The sequence below is a fragment of the Octopus bimaculoides genome, chromosome 8 (assembly GCF_046866305.1).
Source record: "Octopus bimaculoides isolate indiv1 chromosome 8, ASM4686630v1, whole genome shotgun sequence".
Lineage (NCBI taxonomy): Eukaryota > Metazoa > Mollusca > Cephalopoda > Octopoda > Octopodidae > Octopus > Octopus bimaculoides.
Genome location: NC_142935.1, coordinates 57,825,536 through 57,850,295, shown reverse-complemented (window position 1 = coordinate 57,850,295; position 24,760 = coordinate 57,825,536). Strand labels below are relative to the sequence as shown.

Below are 24,760 nucleotides of genomic sequence, written 5' to 3'. Positions count from 1 at the left end.
AACTCTTATGGCAACTCTGTGCTTGCAAAGCAACTTGCAAAGGACTCTTCATGCTAAAGAGATAGCTGAAATAAAATTGTTACGGTATACAACTTATGAACTAGACGGTTTCAGTGGCCTTTTGATAACAAGGCAGCTGATATAAACCTGGTTATAATTGAACTATGCTAAGAGAACATGTGATGCAAGATATGATAAAAAGAAGTGTACTCAGACGATCGGCTAACATCAAGCAAAAAAAAAAAAAACACTAATAGAAAATGAGGATAACGAGGAATCGGACAACTATAGGATTTTCGGACTGTATTACAAAGTGTTTAAAATATCATTGTAAGGAATGAAACCTTTCTCGTAGAAATCAAGTATATTTATTTGATAAACGAAAATCAAATCAAATAGATAAATATTACTGAAATGTTTACCTATCCATTTGAGATTAGCATCCATTCGTAAAATTCCTTCTAATATTGTTGAGTGTGTCGTCTGTCCGGGTTTACGTACCGTCTGCTTTCGTTGGTTTTTGTTTGCGTGCTATGATTATCAGTTTCACTATTTATAATTCGATATCTAGACCTGTATACATATAGACATACACTCATACATACATACATAATACAAATATGTATACATATATATACGCATATACATAGTTACATATATATATATCATAAATACATATGCATATATATATTCATACATACATAAACATACACGCGCACATATATACATACATAATCATACACACACACATATATATTTATGTACATATTCATATATATATACATATATGCACATATTCATACAGACATATATACACACGTAAATATACATACACACACATACATATACACACATACACACGCATATATATATTATATATTTATACATATAGATATATATAGACATATATACATAAAACACATACGTGCACACACATTCATATGGCGCGACATACATCCCATGTTGTGCTGCTTATAAAAAAAAAGAGGGCCTCAATTTATCGATTTACCAATACTTCAGTAACACCACCTTTTTTTTCCCCCACCATCCACAGCGAGCGGCTGACGACACTAAAGTAGCGTGGTGTGGATGTGAGCTTCGATAAAGATAGACACTACCCTAAATATTTAAACCGCCTGAAAGATTTGGACGTAACCTGTAGACAGATGGAGGAGGAGGAGAGAGACTTATCAGTGCTTATCATTCTGGACGGTCTGGCACCAAAACATTACGCCACCAAACCCCCACCCCCCACGCTCGTCTATGTCTGCCTGTATGTCAAAATTAGGAGAATAGCGGTTAAATGGATGAGGTAAGATTCTCCCCTCCACCTCTTTCTCTCTTTCTCTATCCATCTATCTATCTATCTATCTAGTTATCCCTTTCTGCATTTTTCTCCTTCATCATTCCGCTTCTTAACCTCTTACTGTCTTATATATATATATACATAGAACAAGATTTGATTCACATGTTATTCGTGTTGTTGTTGGGGTTGCTTAGCCCCTGGATAAACTTGATCTGGTAGCCTTAAGTTCAAAAGTGTTTCAGCTGTAACGAACCTGTCTTTTGGCAGGTATCAAGCATTGCATTAATAAACTCAGTGGTTCTTAACAGTTATTACTCTTAACAGTTATCCTTTGAAATACACCCCATATAGCAAAGAACCTCAACATAAAAATTATCATAAGTTTTTATTAACACATAAAGCGCGACGGGCCACGATCATGGCCGTCAGGCACAGGTCGACATGCCACGATCTTGGCCCAGATAGATGCATTTAATTCATGGGCGTTTGTTGGAGTCTAATGTCACTCAAACGGTCCGATACTCCCCAGAATGCAAGAGGACTAATAATTCAACTAATGACTTTTCAGATGATGCAAAACTTGCTACCATTATATACTAAGAAGATACTTTACCTATTTTTGTTTTTTTCTTGTACATGGTAGTCCCATTTTCATAAAACGTGGTCAGCAGTTCATACTATGTAAGTGCAAATCGCAGCGCTTTATGGGTTAATACTTTCTCTTCTCTTTCATAAAGTTATATTTCGTAAGAGATTAGAGAAATCCGAAAAATGCTTGTGAAAAGATGGCTGGTGCTAAATCTTATCGGACACTATAGAGACGATGCTAGAAACTTCATCTTAACTAAGATCTTTTTCGAACCAATTTCCCATACAATGCTCTGTTCCTTTACCTTTTACTTGTTTCGGTCACTTGACTGCGGCCATGCCGGAGCACAGCCATTCGAGGATTTTAGCCGAAGAAATCGACCCAAGTACTTCTTCTATCATCTCTTATGCCGAACCGCTAAGTTACGCGGATGTAAACACACCAACACTAGCTGTCAGTGTCTGATAAACACAGACTCAAAGATACATACACATAGACATTTCTTTCTCTCGCTCTCTCTCTCTCTCTCTCTCTCTCTCTCTCTCTCTCTCTCTCTCTCTCTCTCTTTTAATGAAGGCGCGTGGCTTGGTGGTTAGGGCATTCGACTCACGATCGTAAGGACGGGAGTTCAATTCCCGGCAACCCGTTGTGTCCTTGAGCAAGACACTTTATTTCACGTTGCTCTAGTCCACTCAGCTGGCAAAAACTAGTAGTACCTGTATTTCAAAGGGCTAGCCTTACCACACTGTGTCACGCTGAATCTCCCCGAGAACTACGTTAAGGGTACACGTGTCTGTGGAGTTCTCAGCCATTTGCGCATTAATTTCACGAGCGAGCTGTTACGTTGATCGGATCAGCTGCGACCCACGTCGTCGTAACCGACGGAGTGCTCCCATATATAATCCACAGTTTCCGTCAATGAGATTCACCCACAAGACATTAGTCAGTTCGGGGCTGCAGTAAAAAAAACACTTGCGCAAGATGCCTTGCCATGGGACTGAACCAGAAACTAAGTGGTTGCAAAGCGAGCTTCTTAACTACACAACTTAAGTGGTTTTTCCGTATGGTCTCCTTACTACCTATATATGCCAGAATTTCGAATCAACAGCGCGTGTAATATAAAACTACTCGAATGTAAAATTAAACACGAAGATAACTAAATAATAGAATTTACATATAAAGAAATTATAGGTTTCCGTGTAATTCCACTTGGCAAATGCTGATCTAGTGTGACTTTTCTTGTTTTCTTAAAGACAATGGGATATTGATCGATGGAAAATTTGACTGCTATTTCTAGCACTGAAGCCAGGCAAGAAACCACTTTGAAGTTCCTTCGTTGGCTCATATTTGAGAAGTTGTTGTTGGTTAGCCCTAATCATCCATAATACAGCAGATCTATGGTAAAAGACATTCCACTCAGTACCAGCTTATAGGTTTATCTAGAACACCGATTCTCAACCATTTTTTGCCTATAAACTTAGAAAAGTTCCTCTTTTACTCTACTGGACCAAAATCTCATTATATTGTTATAGGTATTCTGAGGAATTGTATAAAAAATTCAGTTCTATATTTAAGAGATGAGGAATTGTGTACACTGTTTACATTTGACGGACATTTGTCCTCATCGTGTTTGTTGTTAATACAACATTTCAGCTGATATACTTTCCGGCCTTCATCAGGTGTCTTGGGGAAATTTTGAACCTGGGTTCTCATTCCTAAGGTATTTTTCGATGTTATTATTATTATTATTATTATTATTATTCAGGTCACTGCCTGGAATCGAACTCGGAATCTTGGAGTTAGTAGCCCGCGCTCTTAACCGCTACGCCATATGACCTGAATAATAATAATAATAATAATAATAATAATATCGTCGAAAAATATCTTCGGAATGAGAACCCAGGTTCGAAATTTCCCCAAGACACCTGATGAAGGCTGGAAGGTATATCAGCCGAAACGTTGTGTTAACAACAAACATGATGAGGACACATTTCCATCAAATGTAAATAATGTGTATAAAGAATTGTTGAAATATTTTGTATATTGTAAAAGTACAACCAATTTATTGCACATAATGTTTAACAACGAATTTTGTATGGACCCGTCAAGAGCCGCGTGGACCCTGGTTGAGAACCACTTGTTTAGAACATCATCTACGTATCTGTTCTATTCAAATATATTGAGGGTGTGATGTGAAGAAGATTTGACTGCCACATCCTGATACTCTGACATCCAACATAGAAACTAATTTGCTGGTTTCTGTGTGTTGGTGAAATTTCTGTTGAAAGACTGACTTGTCTTTCAGCTTGTGTCAGCCTGAGGCGCTTGGCCGTCGTTACCTCGTTGACATTTTAGGGCAATAACAATAAAAAAAAGCCTTCTGGTTGTTTCGGCAAATTTCAATTGCGATTGTTCGTGGAAATGGCGCCAGTGTTATGGTATGTTTCAGGAACTACTAGTATTACCATCACAAGTTTTATTTAAAAGTATCATAAAAAAATTTGTGTAGATATTTCTGTTGTTCGATTTGGATACTGGGCAAAAGATGGTTTCCTCGCTAATTTTAGTGTCACACCCAGAAGTGTCTTTTTCGATATCTTCGCTAATAGTTTTATCATTATATAAATATATACGGCACGAAATAAATAATAAATAAATAAATGCAGATATAACTGTGTGGTTAAGAAGCACGCATTGTAACCAGGTGTTTTCTGGTTCAGTCCCGCTGCGTGGCATCTTGTGAGAGAATTTTACAGATGAAAACTATGTGGAAACACATCGTGTGTGTTTGTTTATATATATATATATATATATATATATATATATATATATATATATATATATATATATATATATAACCAGCGCTGGATTTTGAATATCCCAGTGGCTTGGCGGCTCGACTGAAAACCGATAGAACAAGTACCAAAGCTGAAAAGTTAGTGCTGTAGTCGATTTATTCGCCTAACCCCTTGAAAGTCGGGTCTCAGCATAGCTGCAGTTCAATGACTGAAGCAAGTAGATGATAAACACTGCACCACGAAAGCGGAAGCCGTCATGTGGTTGCTCAACCAGGGATGACCTCGACCCAATACTACTTAACTTGTTCTTTAATTTCAATTCGGAAGTGACGAAAGGCAAAGTTCAAAGTTGACGGAGGAGTTATCTGAACTTAGAAGATGAAGAGTTAGGGAAAAAAGCTGCGTGGAAATTTTTTACGACGTTCTATCGATTCTACCAGTTCGCCAGCGTTTCTGCCAATTGTAATAATAATGGAGACATCCACTTTTAATGCTGACATTGTCATAATACGGACATTGTCATAAAATACTAACTTTGCCAGATTTGTACATTGATTGATGTGTCGTGTCCGACCGATAAAAACGTATAAAGAAACATCTCAGTTGAAGGAGTTTGGAAAATTTTCTCTTAAGCAAATACAATGACTAGAAAATTTGTAATAACGAAAATGTGGGACAAGAGACATAATAACTGTCCCAGTAGTCTCGTAAGAGATTGCAATGCAATTAAACACGACAGCAAAAATATATCCCTCAAGAACTTTCAGAGAAGCGAAGAATCTTCTCTTCACTTCATGTCTGATTGAAGTTCTGGAATATAAATATTCGTAAAGAATACATAATGTTGTCAGGAAATTGCAATCAATAAGTCAATCAGCAAAAAGTAAGAGTGCTTGTAGCTAATAATTCTGGTCAGTGCAAGGAGTTATTTAACAAGCTCGTTAGTGAAACAGTGTGTGTATGTGAGAGAGACGGGGTGGCGTAGACAGAGCAACAGAGAAAGAGATAAGAAACGGATAAAAAAGGATAGTGAATTCGTGTTAATGAGAGCGTATTATCAACAGCAATGAATAAGTAGAATTTGTTTCCTTTTTCGCGTTGATTTTTTTTTTTTTTTTACACTGTATCAGTGGAATTGTTAGGGCGCCAGGAATGAAAAAAACCTTGCAGTATTTAGTTACGGCATTTTATACTGTGAGTTCAAATCCCCTTTCATCCTTCCGGACTCAATATAATAAAGTACCAGTCAACTATTGGGGACGACTGGTATCGACAAATCTCCAGCCCGCGAAATCCGTGGCTTTGTGCCAAAAATGAGAAAAATTTATTATTATTATTATTATTGCTGTTACTGTTGTTGTTGTTATTACTACTACTACTACTACTACTACTACAACTATTGTTATTATTCTTTTATTTTTTACTTTTTTCAGTCAATTGGCTGTGGCCAAGCTGGAGCACCGCCTTTAGTCGAGCAAATCACCCCCAGGGCTTATTCTTTGTAAGTCTAGTACTTATTCTATCGGTTACTTTTACTGAACTGCTAAGTTACGGGGACGTAAACACACCAGCATCGGTTGTCAAGTGATGATGGGGGAACAAACACAAGCACAAATACACACACACACACACACACACACACACACACACACACATATATACATATATATATATATACGACGGGGTTTTTTAGTTTCCGTCAACCAAATCCACTCACAAGGCTTTGCAGTATTTCGTCTGTCTTTACGTTCCGAGTTCAAATCCCGCCGAGGTCAACTTTGCCTTTCATCCTTTCGGGGTCGATAAATTAAGTACCATTTCGTACTGGAGTCGGTGTAATCGACTGGTCCCTTCACCCAAAATTTCGGGCCTTGTGGCTAAAGTAGAAAAGATTATTATTGTTGATAAGGCGTCGAGCTGGCAGAATCGTTAGCACGCCGGTCGAAATGCTGAGTGGTATTTCGTCTGCCATTACGTTCTGCGTTCAAATTCCGCCGAAGTCGACTTTGCCTTTCATCATTTGGGGGTCGATAAATTAAGTACCAGTTGCGCACTGTAGTTGATGTAATCGACTTAAACCTTTTGTCTGTCCTTGTTTGTCCCCTCTATGTTTAGCCCCTTGTGGGCAATAAAGAAATAAGAATCGTTAGCACGCTGGACGGAATGTTTAGCCGTATTTCGTCTGCCGTTACGTTCTGAGTTCAAATTCTGACCTACGTCACTCATGGCACTAGAGGGCAGCTCCTCTCTCTCTCCACTATTGTCTTCTTCAATGAAGAAAGACGAAGTCGATCTCGACAGGACTTGGAACCGGGATGTAAAACCAAAAGACACTTTGTCCGCTTCCCTACCGCTATATTTTGTGAATAAAGAGGAAAAATAGAGTTCGTTTGAAGCAGTTTGCTGTATATTACTGGTATCATGTTATCAACAGCATATGGAGGGATATTTTGCAAAGGGTAATCTATTTTAAAATTTCTGTTATATGACTAAAATAAAACAGATTTCTGCCTTCAAAGAAGTTATCAGATATATATAACAAAGACTCGAATAATTGTGTGTGTGTGCGCGTTTGTTTCCTTCTGGAAAAGCTAAATCTATATTATATATTTCGGCATTCGCAAAATATCTCGCCGATTATCAAATCATTTGTCAAACAAAAACTGGTAAACCGTATTCCATTTTCCTTCATTTACTGCTTCCCTATTTACCCCTATATTCAGGAATAAAATAATACCATTGCGGCTTCCAGGTTTGGCATTAAATTTCCTTTATACAGCAGCAAATAACATTTTACTATCTATCCAACAGCCTCTTGAAGCTTACTATAGAATACATCTTACTTATTGTCTATTGTTCCATTTGCAGGATTGTTAACGTTATTTCTTCTAAGGACTGAATATGCAAGCTTTAATTCCTGAAGTACGAAAATGTATTAAGCGTGAAAGAAGGAAGTACTTGAATTACATTTCGGAAAAGGGTGATGCTCAAGTGGATAGAGAAAGGAGTGGTAAGAATACAAGATTTGCTTATCAATCAGTTAAAGAAATTATGGGCACAACAGAAACTATCAAAGTTTATAGTCGAACCTATGGCAGTAGAGACCCCTAGCATTGTTGACCTCAAGACTACATCCTTAAGACCACATCCCTGCACATGGCTATCGGGATGCGAGTCTCGTGAGTCACAGTGGCTGTTCTAGCGTATCTACTTCGAGGCAACGCCTTTTCCATTTTGTCTGCTGGGACAATGAGGCGGACTGACAAGACTTTCTTTTCTGTGTGGAAGAGGCAAGCTAAGATGATTTAGGCAGGGCCCTTCATTAAGTCATATTTTTTTTTCATTATTTCCTTCATTATTTGCCATATTTCATTAAGCCATATTTTTTTTTTATTATTTCCCATAAATGTTTTTGTCAGAAATATTTGTATAGATAAATGAATATAAATGTTCAAACAAATATAATATGCAGAACAAACTATCATAGTTTCATTACATCTGATGTTAAATTCTTACGTTTTGAATAAAATGTCTTATGTAGAATATTAGGAACCGAGTGACAAGAGATTGCGACCAACGCGCGATGGGAATGGCTGAAATAACTCCAATTCATAAGACTGTCGTAGCAGAAATGAGTAGGATACATCTACAGACAAGATGGAAGCGCATGTTATTCGAGATGTATCCTGTTGAACAACAGATTGCAGAAGGAGAGAGAAACACTGGTAAGAATGATGCGTCGAGAAGCGATGAAAGAATATCATGGTAACTCGACGGTAATTAGACAAAGTTTGTGTGTTTGGCGAAAATTCGTCTAAGCCGTATATATTCCATGAATGCGAAAAATTTAGGACATATATTAACATAGGACATATATTAACATATATAAATTGATACATTAAAATTTACTCTTTTATTAATAAAGATATATAGAATGTAATATTACACACAGAGACGCACGCATTAATATATACAGTTAAGATTCATGCAGATATGTTTACATATAAATAGATATGTTTAAGTCAGTGAGCTAGTAATGAAACCCGGAATTCTCGTACACAACATTTTACAGGGTTGGGAAGAACGTTGTGCTGGATGCGAACTGCTGATCGTTCATTGCATAAAAGCTGAATATATCCAGAGAAATATAATTAATAAAGAGTCAGTTACGTAATTAATATGACTAGTGATTATGTAGATTAAGAATTAAACGCTAAGTCGAACTTGATCACAGGAATTATACTTTTTCAAAATTAAAGTCTAGATTCGTCCGACGGTTTTCGTTTGTATATTAGTGTAAAATTATATTAGGGTGAACAGGATACACAATAAGTTCGTAACTGTACACGCACGCACACACACACGCACACACGCACATATATATATACATACATACGTATATGTGAGTATGAATGTTTGCAGTTTGCATAGGTAAGCATTTATGCAGAAAAAATGTTGATAACAACAATAACCATGATGATGATTATGGTGTCAATGACGACGATGATGATTATTTTCTAATAATCTTATTTGGTTCAAGCCTTGTGATGCCAGCAACTAAATCAAGCATTAGGCGTTTGGTAATTAAAAGATACAGTTAATTAAAAAAGTGTTTCCTTTTGTTTTTCCCAAACTTTTCTTGGAAATATCATCTCTAAAAGCTATATTGTTTACAGGATATAGACAAATGAATGTGAAGAAAGGTTGGGAAACATGATCATAGTTATTATTATTATTGGTGGTGGAAGGCGAGCTGGCAGAATTGTTAGGACTAAATGCCTAACGCATTTCGCCCGTCTTTACGTTCTAAGTTCAAATTCCACCGAGGTTGACTAGGCCTTTCATCCTTTTGGGCTCGATAAATAAAGTACCATTTGAGTACTGGGAAGGATGTAAACGACTAGTCCCCTCCCCGCAAATTTCAGGCCTTGTGTCTTTAGTAGAAAGGATTATTATAATTTTTGGTAATAGTAGTAATAGCAGAAGGCGAGCTGACAGAATCGTTAGGATAAAATGCTTAGCGACATTTCGTCTGTCTTTACGTTCCGAGTTCAAATTCCGTCGAAAGTGATTTTGCCTTTCATCCTTTCGGAGTCGATAAAGAAGTACAATTTGAGCACTGGTGTCGATCTAATCGACAAATTCCTTCCCCTTAAAATATTTCAGGCTTTGTGTCTAAAGAAGAAAGGATTATTATTAGCAGGAGAAATAAAAACGGCGCGCTGGCAGAATCATCAGCTTGTCGGACAAAGGGACCAGCAACATTTCTTCCAGTTTTACGTTGAGTCCAAATTCTGCCGTGATCGACTTTGCCTTTCATCCTTTCGGGGTCGTGGAGGGGTCGATGTGGATCTAGTTTAAAACGGGGGCACCAGTATTTTCTTAACGAAACACTTTGAAACTTGGGACACTGGTAGAATGTGTCATATAAAACATCTTTTACTCTTAGTCTTCTTAACAAAAAAAAAAGGAATTCGCAAGTTATTCCATGTTAAAGTTGTCGTATTTCTGTAATTTCAACCAATCACTGACGTCTATTCAGCTGAATAAAGTTACTGCTGGGTGGTCATAAAAATGTTATTCCCTGTGACATATTTCATCCGGTTTAATCGTAATTTATACGCATATATTGTTTATATAATAAATTACGCTGTGCGTATCTATGTGTGTAACAATTTTAGAGTTCGGATTCTAGAGTTAGGGTTAACAGTCTAGTTAGGGTTAGGGGATTAATACGATATACACCGTTACAGCGCTAACTGTTTTCAACTGAATAGACGTCAGTGATTAGTAGAAATTATCGAAATAAGACAATTTTTTACATGAAATAAATTCGAATACCAAAATTTTTTTCTGTTCTATAACACAAAATACGAAGTTTGAAAGTCTTTCGGTACCAAAAACACTACATAAAACATTAATGAAAACTGGTGCCCCCGTTTTAAACTAGATCCGTCGATGTAATCGACTTGTCCCCATACCCCAAAATTGTTGGACTTTTGCCAAAATTTGTAACCGTGTTGATTCTTTGAATCCTTATGAGCTACAATAACAACCACGTCAGTTATTTTCTTCTATGTTTGGTGTATTTTTATTTCATATTCTATGTATTGTTTTCTCGCATGAGCTCTCTAAGAACTTAACATTTACAACAGAATTCTTGATAACCGTTTAAAAAATCTGCAACATTTTTTTTCTTGTCGGAATATTTAGAAAACTCTACAAATAACAGGTGTAAAGTGTTGATCGAATTCATTGTTTCACACTCCTAAACGAAGATTAAACTTTAGTTTTCATTTTCCTCGCATTTCGAAAAGTAGGGGATCGGTAATTAGCCCAAACAGAATGGTGAGTTAGCGAAATCGTTAGAACGTTGCGCAAAAATGCCTTGCGGGTTTTTGCTACGGCTCCTTGCGTTCTGATTTCAAATACCATTAAATCTAACTTAGCCTTTCAATCTGGGAAGTTGTTAAAATAAATATCAGCTCAGCATTTTTGTAGATCTAATTGACCATACTCCACCTTTAAATTTAATATATTGCAATAAACATTATTTTTCAGTATTGTTACTACTTACATCAGTGGAGGCGCAATGGCCCTGTGGTTAGGTCAGCGGACTCGCGGTCATAGGATCGCGGTTTCGTTTCCCAGACCGGACGTTGTGAGTGTTTATTGAGCGAAAACAACTAAAAGCTCCACGAGGCTCCGGCAGGGGATGGTGGCGAACCCTGCTGTCCTCTTCCACCACAACTTTCTCTCACTCTTACTTCCTGTTTCTGTTGTGCCTGTATTTCAAAGGGCCAGCCTTGTCACACTGTGTCACGCTGAATATCTCCGAGAACGACGCTAAGGGTACACATGTCTGTGGAGAGCTCAGCCACTTGCACGTTAATTTCACGAGCAGGCTGTTCCGTTGATCGGATCAACTGGAACTCTCGACGTCGTAAGCGACGGAGTGCCAAGAACAACAACTACTTACATCTCTTATAGAGACTTTAGAACTTGCTACTTTGCTTGTTGCAAGACCAGCGGCTGATTGTCGCTTATTTGTTTATATACAGCGAATGAGGACGAATGACTGCCATCTCTAGCAGGTAAATTTCCAGTACTGAGGAAGCGTAAGACCCTAAATGCAGTTCTGGTCTACTGGTCTTGTTACGCTGGAGGGGAGTAGTTCGCTCTCTTACTCGCAATATATCAGACACAGGTTGTGTGTCGGTAACCATCTGGAAAAGATATTTTCCTAAGGTTAAAACGTAGTAACAAAGTTCTGCATGGAACAGTCACGCTGAATTGGCAACAAACATTACTTTTCAATAAAGGGGTTGTTTTTTCATCCTAGATCTGCCTTACTCGAAGAGACCCATTTATTCTTTTGTTGTAATAGTGTACCCCGAACTACAGTACACAGTGTACCCCAAAATCAGTCTTAATCGAACAGATATATAAACGTTATGGGAAGATCGACAGGTAAGGTACCTTGCTGTATCGAGTTGCGACTCTTTAGGTTCTGGTTCAAATTCCGGCAAAACAGCTTTTGTGATTCCCCTCTGTAATTTTCCTTTAAAAATTGGTAATTATTCTTAGAATGCCTTATCTAAAGGGCTTAGTGTAATGGTTATGGAGATGTTGATACTGTTATTATTGATAGAGATATCAGTTTTAAGGGATGTAGCTATTTTCTTATAGTTATTTAGTTCTTTCGTTTATTTATGTCAGCAGAAATAAAGCCATGTTTGGAGCAAGGGCCTCAAGCTATTTTTTCTTGCTACGTTTCTAAATAGAAATTTTTTTTTTTTAATTCCAAATCTTGTAAGAAAGTAACAGCTGTCAAACAGAGAACTAAGTTAAGAGGGGCGTCTCTTGAATATACGATAGAAAAAACAACCGAAGATTCTATCAAAACACATGTTAAGCTAATGGAGACGAAAGTGTGACATCGAAATACATGAGAGCTTGTAATAGAGAAATAGAGACAAATCTTACGAGAAAGCTTCCATTTGCATACATTTCTGTTCTTAATTTAACGAAAACATATCTTACAAAGTATTCATTTAGAACTAGAAATTATGTCCGTTGGAGAGTTGATAGAAACCGATTCTAAAAACAATTCTGTCCATTTGTTAAAATGGACGTCACTCAAAGTCAGTTTTATTGAAAAGTAAAATTTTCGGTAAAATGTACCTTGGGCGAAGCGGTTTCGACTACTTGCCGAAACCTTGTGCTTTTCTCTCTCTTGTTCAAATGATTGACTAGTATGATCCGCAATGTCTTATTTGTATTCCTTAGAATAGTGTTTAGTCTTTAGTAACTCTTTTACTCTTTTACTTGTTTCAGTCATTTGACTGCGGCCATGCTGGAGCACCACTTTTAGTCGAATCAAATCGAACCCAGGACTTATTCTTTGTAAGCCTAGTACTTATTCTATCGGTCTCTTTTGCCGAACTGCTAAGTTACGGGGACCTAAACAGACCAGCATCGGTTGTCAAGCGATGTTGCGGGGAGAAACACAGACACACAAACATATACACACACATACATATATATATATATACACATATATATATATATATATATATATATATATATATATATATATACATATATACGACGGGCTTCTTTCAGTTTCCGTCTACCAAATCCACTCACAAGGCTTTGGTCGGCCCGAGGCTACAGTAGAAGACACTTGCCCTAGGTGCCACGCAGTGGGACTGAACCAGAGACCATGTGGTTGGTAAGCAAGCTACTTACCACAGAGCAATGAGACTGTGGTGTTCATACCTTTTCTCAAAGATATATAAATATATACATACATCGTGCGCACACCACTTACATACGCACGCATACATACGCGCGTGCGCACACATACATGTACACATATATCACGTTTATACCTTAGGCCCGCGAAAAAACACCGAGCAGGAGTTGATGACTATGTATTCTGTATTCGTAGTCAGCAGGTACTAAGTCGAATGTTTGACCAAATGTCATACAAACTCCCTCGCACACACACAGACACACACACACACAGACAGACAGACACACACACACACACACACTCTGATAGAAGTAATGTGTAGAAACTTCTATATATATTGCCAAGGGCTTCGCTCTATTTATCAATGTAGAGAGCGGTTGAATCCAGGTGAATCACAGCCTCTCTCCTCACTCTATGAACCAACAGGAGAACTTGTACGTCGATCGTTTGACTTGCTAGAACTAGCATTCTCTTCTTCCACAAATCTCACCTTTCCATCTTAGAAATAGGAAAGGAGCATTAGATTATGCTTCGTGGATAGACTAAATCTGGATTAAAAAAATACGACGAGGTGGTCACAGTTAAACTGCCATTGATCATTGTGTCCTGTAGAACGTACTACAAAGGCTAAAGAAGAACAACGATGACAACAGTGAGGATTCCTTAACCGCATTTATTAAAGAACCATTTCAGCAGATGTGTGTGTGTGTGTGTGTGTGTGTGTGTGTGTCCATTTAAATATACGCGTCGGTCCGGGAAATATGCTGTAAATAACTGTTAAATATAATTGTGGGTATGAAAAATCGGCATTCTCTTCATCATTATTAATGTTATACATACATACATACATGTAAATATATTTATATAAGGGGCATTACTACAGAATAATGCCACACAGTGGACTTCCCAAAATAAACACATTTAGTACCGAATGCGAGGAAAAACAACCAACAGAAGAAGACCAACTTTCTTTTAAATAACTCAACTATGCATAGTTGAGTTATTTAAAAGAAAGTTGGTCTTCTTCTGTTGGTTGTTTTTCCTGGCATTCGGTACTAAATGTGTTTATTTTGGGAAGTCCACTGTGTGGCATTATTCTGTAGTAATGCCCCTTATATAAATATAAACGAATAATTATATTCTTGGGAATAGAAATTTCCCTTATGAATTTTTTTACACACTGGCTTCTTGATAAAATTCTTGTAAAAGATTTTTATCCCTTTTTGAATTTACATGTAAATATATGTATATTCATATATATATATATGCATATATATGTGTGTGTGTGTGTGTGTGTGTGTGTGTGTGTGTGTGTGTGTGTGTGTGTGTGTGTGTGTGTGTGTGTGTGTGTGTGTGTGTGTGTGTGAGTGCGTTTGTGTGTGTATGTATATATAACATTAGCAATGATCAGGAGAATGCTGATTTTTTTACATCCACAATTATACTTTAACAGTTATTTACAGCATATTTCCCCGGAACTACACATGTTTCAACTGCAGCGACTGCACACTGCTGGATACGCAATCTAGCATCATGGTCGATGCAGTTTCGTCAGAGTCCTTCACCCTAGACCGTTTCGAAGTAATATATAGATAAATGCACACACATATATGTTTGTATGTATTATTAAGCATTTGTAGGATTCATTAGAATCGAGGTATTTTAACATTCAGGACAGCAAACTGTTTTTTCATGATGTAATTGAATTATTGATGGATAACAAATGCGTTTGAAACAGCTGTAGTGAACATTAACCCATGTGTGTTCTTGTTTCAGGTATGTGTTTAGAAAACAGAAATGTTTTTTTGGAAGAATGATGGAGTTCCTTAAAAGACATCAGCTTCGAACTCCTCCGTCGCTCCAACCCATCCCAGCCCTAAAACGCGCATCATCTTCCTGATAATGTCTCAGAGAAGTTAACGCAAAGGTGGTGGAGAATGGCACGGGGAGGAGAAGAACTCGAAGCCGTTTCAAGTGGAATGGTGTACTTAACTGGTTATAATTAGCTGAAAGCCCATCGTCATCAGCTGCCCTCCTCCTCCTCCCTTTCTCCATTCTCTCTCCCACCCATCTCCCCTACTCTCTCTCTTTCTTAGTTACCAGATTTCAGCTTATTTGTGTTTGTCTGAAAGATTCGACCATCACAGCCTTTTCCCCTTTCAGGAAGCTGCGTAAATAAACAAATATTACCCCGCCCTCACCGTACAACAAAATAGCATACATTACTCTGTGTGTGTGTGTGAGTGTGTGTGTGTGTGTGTGTGTGTGTGCGTGTGTGTATGTGTGCGTGCATGTATTCATGTATGTATGTTTGTATATCATATGTCTGTAATGTGCTTACGTGTGTGAATATGTATCTGTGTGAGTGTGTGTGTGTGTGTGTGAGGCTGGTGTTGTTATTTTGTTTTCGACTCCTGCCGACATTGCTATCTAATATCATATGTCGGCTACACAATATTATTTCACCCGAGCTTCACACACGCATCAGACAATTTTACACGTATACTCACACATACATAAATACATACATACATTCATATGCACGCACACACACACATATACATACATATAAAAAGTGAGATTGAACGGTAGACATATATATACATACACACACACATACTTACATATATACAAATGCACACACGCTCATGCATACATAGTCACAGGCGCATACACACAAATAATCATATACTCATGCTCTATTATATGCCTTTCTGAACACACACATACACATACGCACAAAACGACATGCACATGTATATCGTCAAACACATACATACACACACAACATTCTGTTCCCCCGCAATCTCTCTCTATCTGTCAATCTATCTATTTTTCTATCTTGCATTGACATCTATCTGTAGACATACATACTCCTACAGTCTTGTATTGTTTACTGTTACTTATGTTGTTTTCCATCCATCCATCCTAGAGTAATTTACTACGCCTTGTCAAAGTCCCCACTGCTTTACCGACGCCATTAAGAGACTGAAAACAACATGGTACACAACAATACAGCTACCTTCATAGTCACTAGCAGAATTAAGCTATCAACAACAATAATACAGAGCGATAATCAGTTTATCTGTAATGCTTTTCGTCCTAGCAGTGAACCTCTTCTCAGACCTGTTAAAAAACTTAACAGGAAATTCAAACGTTGAATGATAGAATCTACAGATGAAAGAAAAATTAAAGTCACCCGCATCTTTTTTGTTGAGGGCTTTTAAGCTGTATTCGAGTAACATTTACGACACCAAGAGACAGAGCTGGTTACAACATTCTCGTAAGACATAGGAACGGACTTTCGTCTGGATAAATGCTTAAACGAGAAAAGATTGTCAACTGGGCAAAGAATACGGATATCAGTGCCCCCCCTCTCTCTCCCTTGAATACCTAGGAATCGACGATAGTATTGCATATGTCTGTGCTGTGCTTGAAGCTTAGAATAACGAAGGAATATTTCCGCGGACTTCGGAGTGTATGCAAGTCAGAGCTGTTTTCTCTCAAGAAAGCCATATCCCATGATACATTTGTAGTACTAGTGCTAGTAAAACATTCCGAGGATTCTCCATTTGAGGTTCCTGAGCTGAACGCATGCACACAAGAACATATACATATGCAATTAGCATACACTTGCGCGTGCGTACACCAATCAGTTTCGATAGCCACAGACCCAAGAGCAATTTTGACAAAAGAGCATTACTGCTTTGTCAATGAGCGGATTGAGTTCTACAAACAAACCCCCAACGAATATTATACGTACGTGACATTGTATATATATGCATACATACATACATACATACATAATCCTTTTTGCCTTGCTTCAGTCATTAGACTGCGGCCATGCTGGGGCACCGCCTTGAAGAACTTTTAGTCGAATGTATTTACGTCTTATAATGTAATTACGTTTTATAAGCTTGGAACTTATTCTATCTTTTGCCGAACCGCTAAGCTACGGGGATGTAAACATCATCACCTGTTGTCAAGCGGTGTTGCTGGGACGAACACAGATAAAGACACACATAAATATATACATATTCTTGTATTCTTTCATTTGTTTCAGTCATTTGACCGCGGCCATGCTGGAGCACCGCCGTTAGTCGAACAAATCGAGCCCAGGACTTATTCGTTGTAAGCCTAGTACTTATTCTATCGGCCTCTTTTTGCCGAACCGCAAGGTTAAAGGGACGTAAACACACAAACATCGGTTGTCAAGCGATAGTGGGGGACATACACAGACACAAATTTACACACATACACAAACATGTATAAATATATATATATACGACAGGCTTCTTTCAGTTTCCGTCTACTAAATTCACTCACAAGGCTTTGGTCGTCCCGAAGCTATAGTAGAAGACACTTGCCCAAGGTTCTACACAGTGGGACTGAACCCGGAACTGTGATTGGGAAGCAACCTTCTTACCACACAGTCATGCCTGCGTTTAAGTAAAATGTTTATTAAAATAGTCTGATATTTCCTTAGATTTTCATATCTAAGTTTTATAAAAATAATATTCCTCTTTTTTTTTTTTTTTTGGCGCAAGGGTTGAAATTTTGGAGAAAATGGGTAGTCAATTACACGTCCCCAGTACTCGACTTGTACTTCATTTTATCGAACCTGAAACGATGACAGGCAAAATCGACTGCGGCGGACTTTGAATTCAAAACGTAAAGACGGACGAAATATCGCTAACCATTTTGCCCGGCGTATTAACGACTCTACCAGCACGCCGCCTTATCTTTTATCCTTTACATGTTTTCGTCAATGAAGTGCAGCCTTACTGGGGCACCATCTTATCTATAAAAAATTATAGCAATGCAACGATGGTTTTTAGTAATAGCATACGGTCACCACTTTGGCAGAGTTACCCGTGTGAAATGGGATGGTGCTAGTGGGAGAGTGGTAGTAGTGGTGGTGGGAGGGTGTTGATGATGTTGGTGGTAGGAATGGGAGTTTCTTGATGGTGTGAGGGATTGGTGGTGTTGGTTGTGCCGGTGATGTTGGGTGTGGTTGTTGTTGTTGTGGTGGTGGTGGTGGTGGAATAGTTGATTACTGCGACTTAGCATACCATTGGCGCTTATTAATTCTATTCGGAAGAATGAAATGCGAAGTCGACCTCTTTAGGAGAGACATTAATGATTGCTGACACAGGGACACAAATTTTATGTATGATTATATATATACACCCACGTACGTTTACATATAACGCGTATCTGTATATTTATACGTATACACACACACACACACACACATATATATATATATATATATATATATATATATATATATATATATATATATATATATATATATACATATATGCACACACATATGTACACATCTATATATACGAATAAAGAGGAGAGCTAGATAGATAGGTATGTATACATACATACATACTTACATGTGTATATGCATAAACATATACATACATATATATATATGCACAATGTGTGTGTATGCGTGTATGTATACATTTACACGCATATCATCACTAAGATGTTAGAAAAAATATTGCTTATCGAAAGATAATGTTCATAAACATACAATATGTGAAGTTAATAGACTTATAATGTACACATAACCCTATTAAATACACATTTGTTGAAAGCGACTTAGAAGCGAGATGGGAGAACAATATGAAAACGAAAGAAAAAAAGGAAAGAATGGATGAATGTAAATAAAATCAAAAATGAGAACGACATATGTATTGGAGAAAGATGTTCGTGACTTACCTTTGCAAGCTTTTTTGTGGTGAATGGGCTTCGAATGGTCTCTGTAGTAGAGAGGTCGGCAGTAGTTGCACTTGCGTCCATCAGTATGATGGCGACATTTCACACAAATGCCACCACTCTTGTAGCCGGAAAGGATGTAAATCTCCCGATTGAAGTGACACTTGCGGGCGTGCTGGTTACATTTGCATCCTAGAGGAAAGAAATAGAAAGAAGTAGAGATATAAATGTGGAAGAAATAAGTATATATATACAGTCTATCAAATTTAAAAATGAGTCTTTTTAAAGAAGTAAAAATAATGAAAAAAAGATGTTATTGTTGTTTCACCTAGGTTAGGTTTGATGGAGCCGACTTATTAACTGCCGTGTTTAAGCCTGATGTGACCACCCTGTCTTTATTTAAAACAGTTGATCTCAACACCTCAACCATTTTTACGTGTGGATTCCTTTCGGTTTCTATTTTTACTCTACCGGACCCCCGTATTAAAAAAAATTCTAATATATTTTTATAAAATATTATTTGGAATTGTACCAAAAAAATTGTGAAAGTACTTTGTGCGTTATAGAAATATAACTAATTTATTGCGCATATACTTTCACAACAAAATATTATATGGGCCTCGATTGAGAACTGTTGATTTAAAATATTCTTTCCTACTCTAGGCACAAGGCTCGAAATTTGGGGGGAAGGGGACAGTCGATTGCATCGACCCCAGTACGCAACTAGTACTTAATCTAACGATCCCGAAAGGATGAAAGGTAAAGTCGACCACGGCGGAATTTGACTCAGAGCGTAACGGCAGACGAAACACTGCTAAGCATTTCGCCCGGCGTGGTAACATTTCTTATTTCTTTATTGCCAACAAGGGTCTAAACATAGAGGGGACAAACAAGGATAGACAAAGGGATTAAGTCGATTACATCGACCCCAGTGCGTAGCTGGTACTTAATTTATCGACCTCGAAAGAATGAAAGGCAAAGTCGACATCGGCGGAATTTGAACTCAGCCGAATTACCGCTGCGTATTTCGCCCGGGGTGCTAACGTTTCTGCCAGTTCGCCGCCTTCCATTGGTTTAAAATATAGTGTACCTATTACAAGATACAGCCGCTGTAAATGTGGCCGTTTATTAAAACGATAGATTTAAAGGAGGTTTGGTTACTATTGCTAGCAGGTCGAACAAACGAAACGCTTGGTGGCTCTTAATATAGAATGTTATTTGATTATGTCAACAAATCTAGAGACACTACCAACATACTTGCCTTAGTCGTTTATTTATAAGTAACATATCGCTGTGAATGTTTGTTATAAGATAAGAGATATGGAAATAATACATACAACTGTGTTTGTTGTAGATATTAGACGCTGTAATATCCAGCAGACGTGAACATCGGTCATGTTTGATAAAATATATACATATATCTGCTTACATGAAAACTGCAAGCACCAACTGGAAGCTATATCCTCCTATCAAAACGTCGTCTCAGTTCATAAAAAATATGTAAAAATGTCAAAGGAGGATAATATCAAGTGGTATGACTACCTGAATGTTGTTTTTGTTGTAAATGATATTGACCAAAAATATCAATGAAAAACGGGTCGGGGGAGCAACAACTCATAAATATCGCTGCTACTTCTTAAGGTCGGCACTATGAAGATAGCAGTAAATGGTGTGATTGACACTTAAGACATAGTGTTAGACTGCATAGAACATCATATATGTCATTTGAAATTATAAATATTATAGTTTTACTGCTTTTGGCACGCACACACACATGTATATACATAAGCACTCACACATACACACATACACACACGCACATATTCACACACACATACACATTCACACATATATACTCAACTGTTGTTCGGAGTGTAGCTAAGGGCGACAGCACCACCTTCTGTCTGTCTCTCTCTTCCATCTTCTGATGCAGATCAGAAACCCGAAATAACGTTTAAATCATAGCCTAACCCTATAACAAAAAAACCCGACACTTCCGGTAACGTTATTCTAGAAACATTATGCTTTAAAACTAAGTTAAAAAAAAATTTTTTTTTTATAAATAAGATCAGAAGAAAATTACGCAAGTCGAGATTGTCACAGCTGCAATGACTGAGATCGGAGTACTGCTCAGTCAGAGCTGAATCAACAACACCACAGTCATATTATGTGTGTGGGTGTATATATATATATATATATATATATATATATATATATATATATATATATATATATATATATATATATATATATATATATATATATATATATATATATATATATATATATATATCTATATATATATATATATATATATATATATATAAAAACAAAAGTAAATGAGTATATGCATATATACGTACAGGTATGTGCATACCGACATCCACCTGTATGTATAGGTGCATATCTGGGTACAGGACATTGCAAACAAACGTAGACGAGAACACACGAGCCACATAGAGAACATTCTACTTCGTCAGCTACCCACGTTTTAACACCGGCGTTTCGACGAGCTTCGGGCAGGACGCAACGTTAAAACGGCTCGTCCCATGGATCGCAGATTAAATCTGTATACGCAAATTAAATCTAGCCATGGAGGAATGTCTATATATATTGTGTGTGTGTGCGCGTGTGAAAGCGCGTGTGAAAGCGCATCGCTCAGTGGTTAGAACGTCGAGCTTACGATCGTGAGGTTGTGAGTTCGATTTTCGGACCGGGCTGCGTGTTGTGTTCTTGAGCAAGACACTTTATTTCACATTGCTCCAGTTCAATCAGCTGTAGAAATGAGTTGCGACGTCACTGGTGCCAAGCTGTATAGGCCTTTACCTTTCCCTTGGATAACATCAGTGGTGTGAAGAGGGGAGGGTGTTATGTATGGGTGACTGCTGGCCTTCCACAAACCACCTTGCTCGGACTTGTGCCTCGGAGGATAACTTTCTAACTGCAATCCCATGGTCATTCATGACCGAAGGGGGGTCTCCTCATATATATATTTGGAGTGTTTTGGAAATTCCTTGATACAGATATAATATTTGGAGAGATGATTTTTTCTCAATCTTAACTCTTTGAGAAAAAGTCCCTCCAAATATATTTACATATATATATATATATATATATATATATATATATATATAGATAGATAGATAGATAGATAGATAGATACACACACACACACACACACACACACATATATATATATATATATATATATATATATATAGTAGATATTGTGTGTACGAATAGATATACAACTTCTACTGTTATGTTCAGAGCCCCACATAGATTTTCACAACCCAGTCTGCTTTCTGTATAGTTGTTAATTAACTACCGTGCAGAACAGTAATACCAGTTATGTACTTCGGAGCAAAAGTGGGTAAAAATAAGTCTATATTAAAGTTCATACACGCGCTTCACCATCAGGATCCTTTGTGGTTGAGCATCTATATGATATGCTTTTGGAAGTTCTATCGCAGAACTCCAAACAACCATAATTGTGCGCATCGGAACAACAATATAAACTTGTGTTAATCCCTTATTTTCCCTATATGTATATATATATGCAAACACACATACGGGTGAGTGGGAAAATGAAATAAAGAGCAAATCAACACATTTAGAGGGATAACAGAACATGTGCAACCTGTGAAGATGTTTGCCTTTCAGTTGGAGAATTAAAAAGACATGTCAAAATATTTCATACAATCGCATCCGTTCCTTCTGCCAGCCAGCAAAAAGTGCATTATGTAATGAAATGTGCAAATCTTTGGCGGGACTCAAGAGTCATATACGGGCCTCACATTGCATTATCAATGACTCATTCCAATGCTTCTTTCTAGCAATGTGTGTAGGCGTATATGCTGCTTAGTTTTATTTCTAGATTTTTTTTTATCAATGAAGAATGATCCGGTTTCTAATCTTGGTCTGAGGCTCATCCATTGGAATTTCAACATCAACAGGGTAGTTGTGCATGTATGTGTGTATATGTGCAAGTGTTTTGGAGTCAGTGCATGTGCATATCTTTGTTTTGTTTTATGCATGTATGTATGTATGTATGGACACCTTATTAGAATGAAGGATAACAGGATTCCTAAGCAGATGCTTTATGGAGAACTTGTGAATGGAAGGAGACTCCGGCGGAAACCAAGGCTGCGCTTTAAAGACTGTGTCAAGTCCTCGTTAAAGACCTGTGATATGCAGAACACTGACTGGGAGAACAACGCCTGTCATCGCCACGGATGGAGGAAGCATGTTAAGGAGGGGATCGACACTTTTGAGAGAGCACGTATCCAGCATGAAGAACTTAAGCGATCTGCGCGAAAGCGCACGGCTCATATAGTGAATGGGGAAAGTTTTATCTGCAATATTTGCAGTCGTGTATGCTTGTCAAGAGCAGGGCTCATTAGCAAACAACGGAGCCGCAAATGCAAAATATAAGTTAGCCCTAGAGCGCACAATGTTCCTGAAGGTCGCAATGGTCTTCCTCGGTCACGAGTGGACGGCCATCATCATGTATGTATGTATGTATGTATGTATGTATGCACGTACGTATCTATGTACACATGCATGCTTGTAAGTATATATGCATGTGTGTAAGTGTAGGTATTTAGACATGTCTACATATTAGCTCAGACTTTGCGCATTTTGGTGTAAGGTTCTTATGATACAACACGTGAACAGCAACAACACAAACAACGGGACACGTATACAAACATTCAAAAATGACGAAAAACCACAAAAAGAAACAAACCAAATAAATGATGTGTGGATAGACAGACAAACAGATAAACGGATATATATATATATATATATATATATATATATATATATATATATATATATATATATATATATATATATAGTGTTGGAGAAAAGGGAAGGGCAAACTAGCGGGGAGGATTACTCTCGAGAATGGGAAGCTTGAGATCAGAGAAATGTAATATATGCAGACTTATGGTAGCGACGGTATTTCCTAAATATGTGTGTTGGGGTTGTTGTTCTTCTTTATGTACATGGAACACCACGCGCGCACACAGACGCACTCCCACACACGCACACATACACACATCTATAAATTGAGAGATAGACCGAAAGACATACAGACAGGCAGATAGTCAGAATCAGATATATATATATATATATATATATATATATATATATATATATATATATATATATATATATATAGAGAGAGAGAGAGAGAGAGAGAGAGAGAGAGAGAGAGAGAGAGAGAGATAGATAGATAGATTGACTTGTGTGTGCACGTAAACACGCACATAGACAAACGTACGATCATACATAAAGATATATACATACGAGAGAGAGAGAGAGAGAGAGAGAGAGAGAGAGAGAGAGAGAGAGAAAGGGAGAGAGAGAGAGAGTGGGGGAACTGAGAGTTAGAAAGTTAGACAAACAAATTATCATTGAGACTGGCAAAAAACAAAATGCCTTGCAAACGATTTTGTTATTTCATTACGTCCCTAAATCATCGCGCTCTGAGTTCCAATCCCGCTTTCTAATAAAGTACCAGCTAAGTACTGGGTCGATTTAATTTATAACTAATCTCTCGCCATAAA

General features: G+C 37.6%; 1 protein-coding gene and 1 long non-coding RNA gene across 3 annotated transcripts in view; one reads left to right on the top strand and one right to left on the bottom strand.

Moving 5' to 3' along the window:
• LOC106876201 (netrin-1) overlaps window positions 1-24,760 on the bottom strand; it is a 387,684-nt gene that overhangs the window by 205,217 nt on the left and 157,707 nt on the right. For both annotated transcript variants that reach the window (XM_014924662.3, XM_014924671.3), the window contains exon 2: window positions 19,191-19,379. In XM_014924662.3, coding sequence (XP_014780148.1) covers window positions 19,191-19,379 — 189 coding nt within the window. The remainder of the gene's footprint in view (window positions 1-19,190; window positions 19,380-24,760) is intronic.
• LOC149134417 (uncharacterized) lies at window positions 4,797-10,213 on the top strand. The gene is made up of 2 exons (XR_016242903.1): window positions 4,797-6,194; window positions 7,562-10,213. It is a non-coding gene; the product is annotated as an uncharacterized LOC149134417 (long non-coding RNA).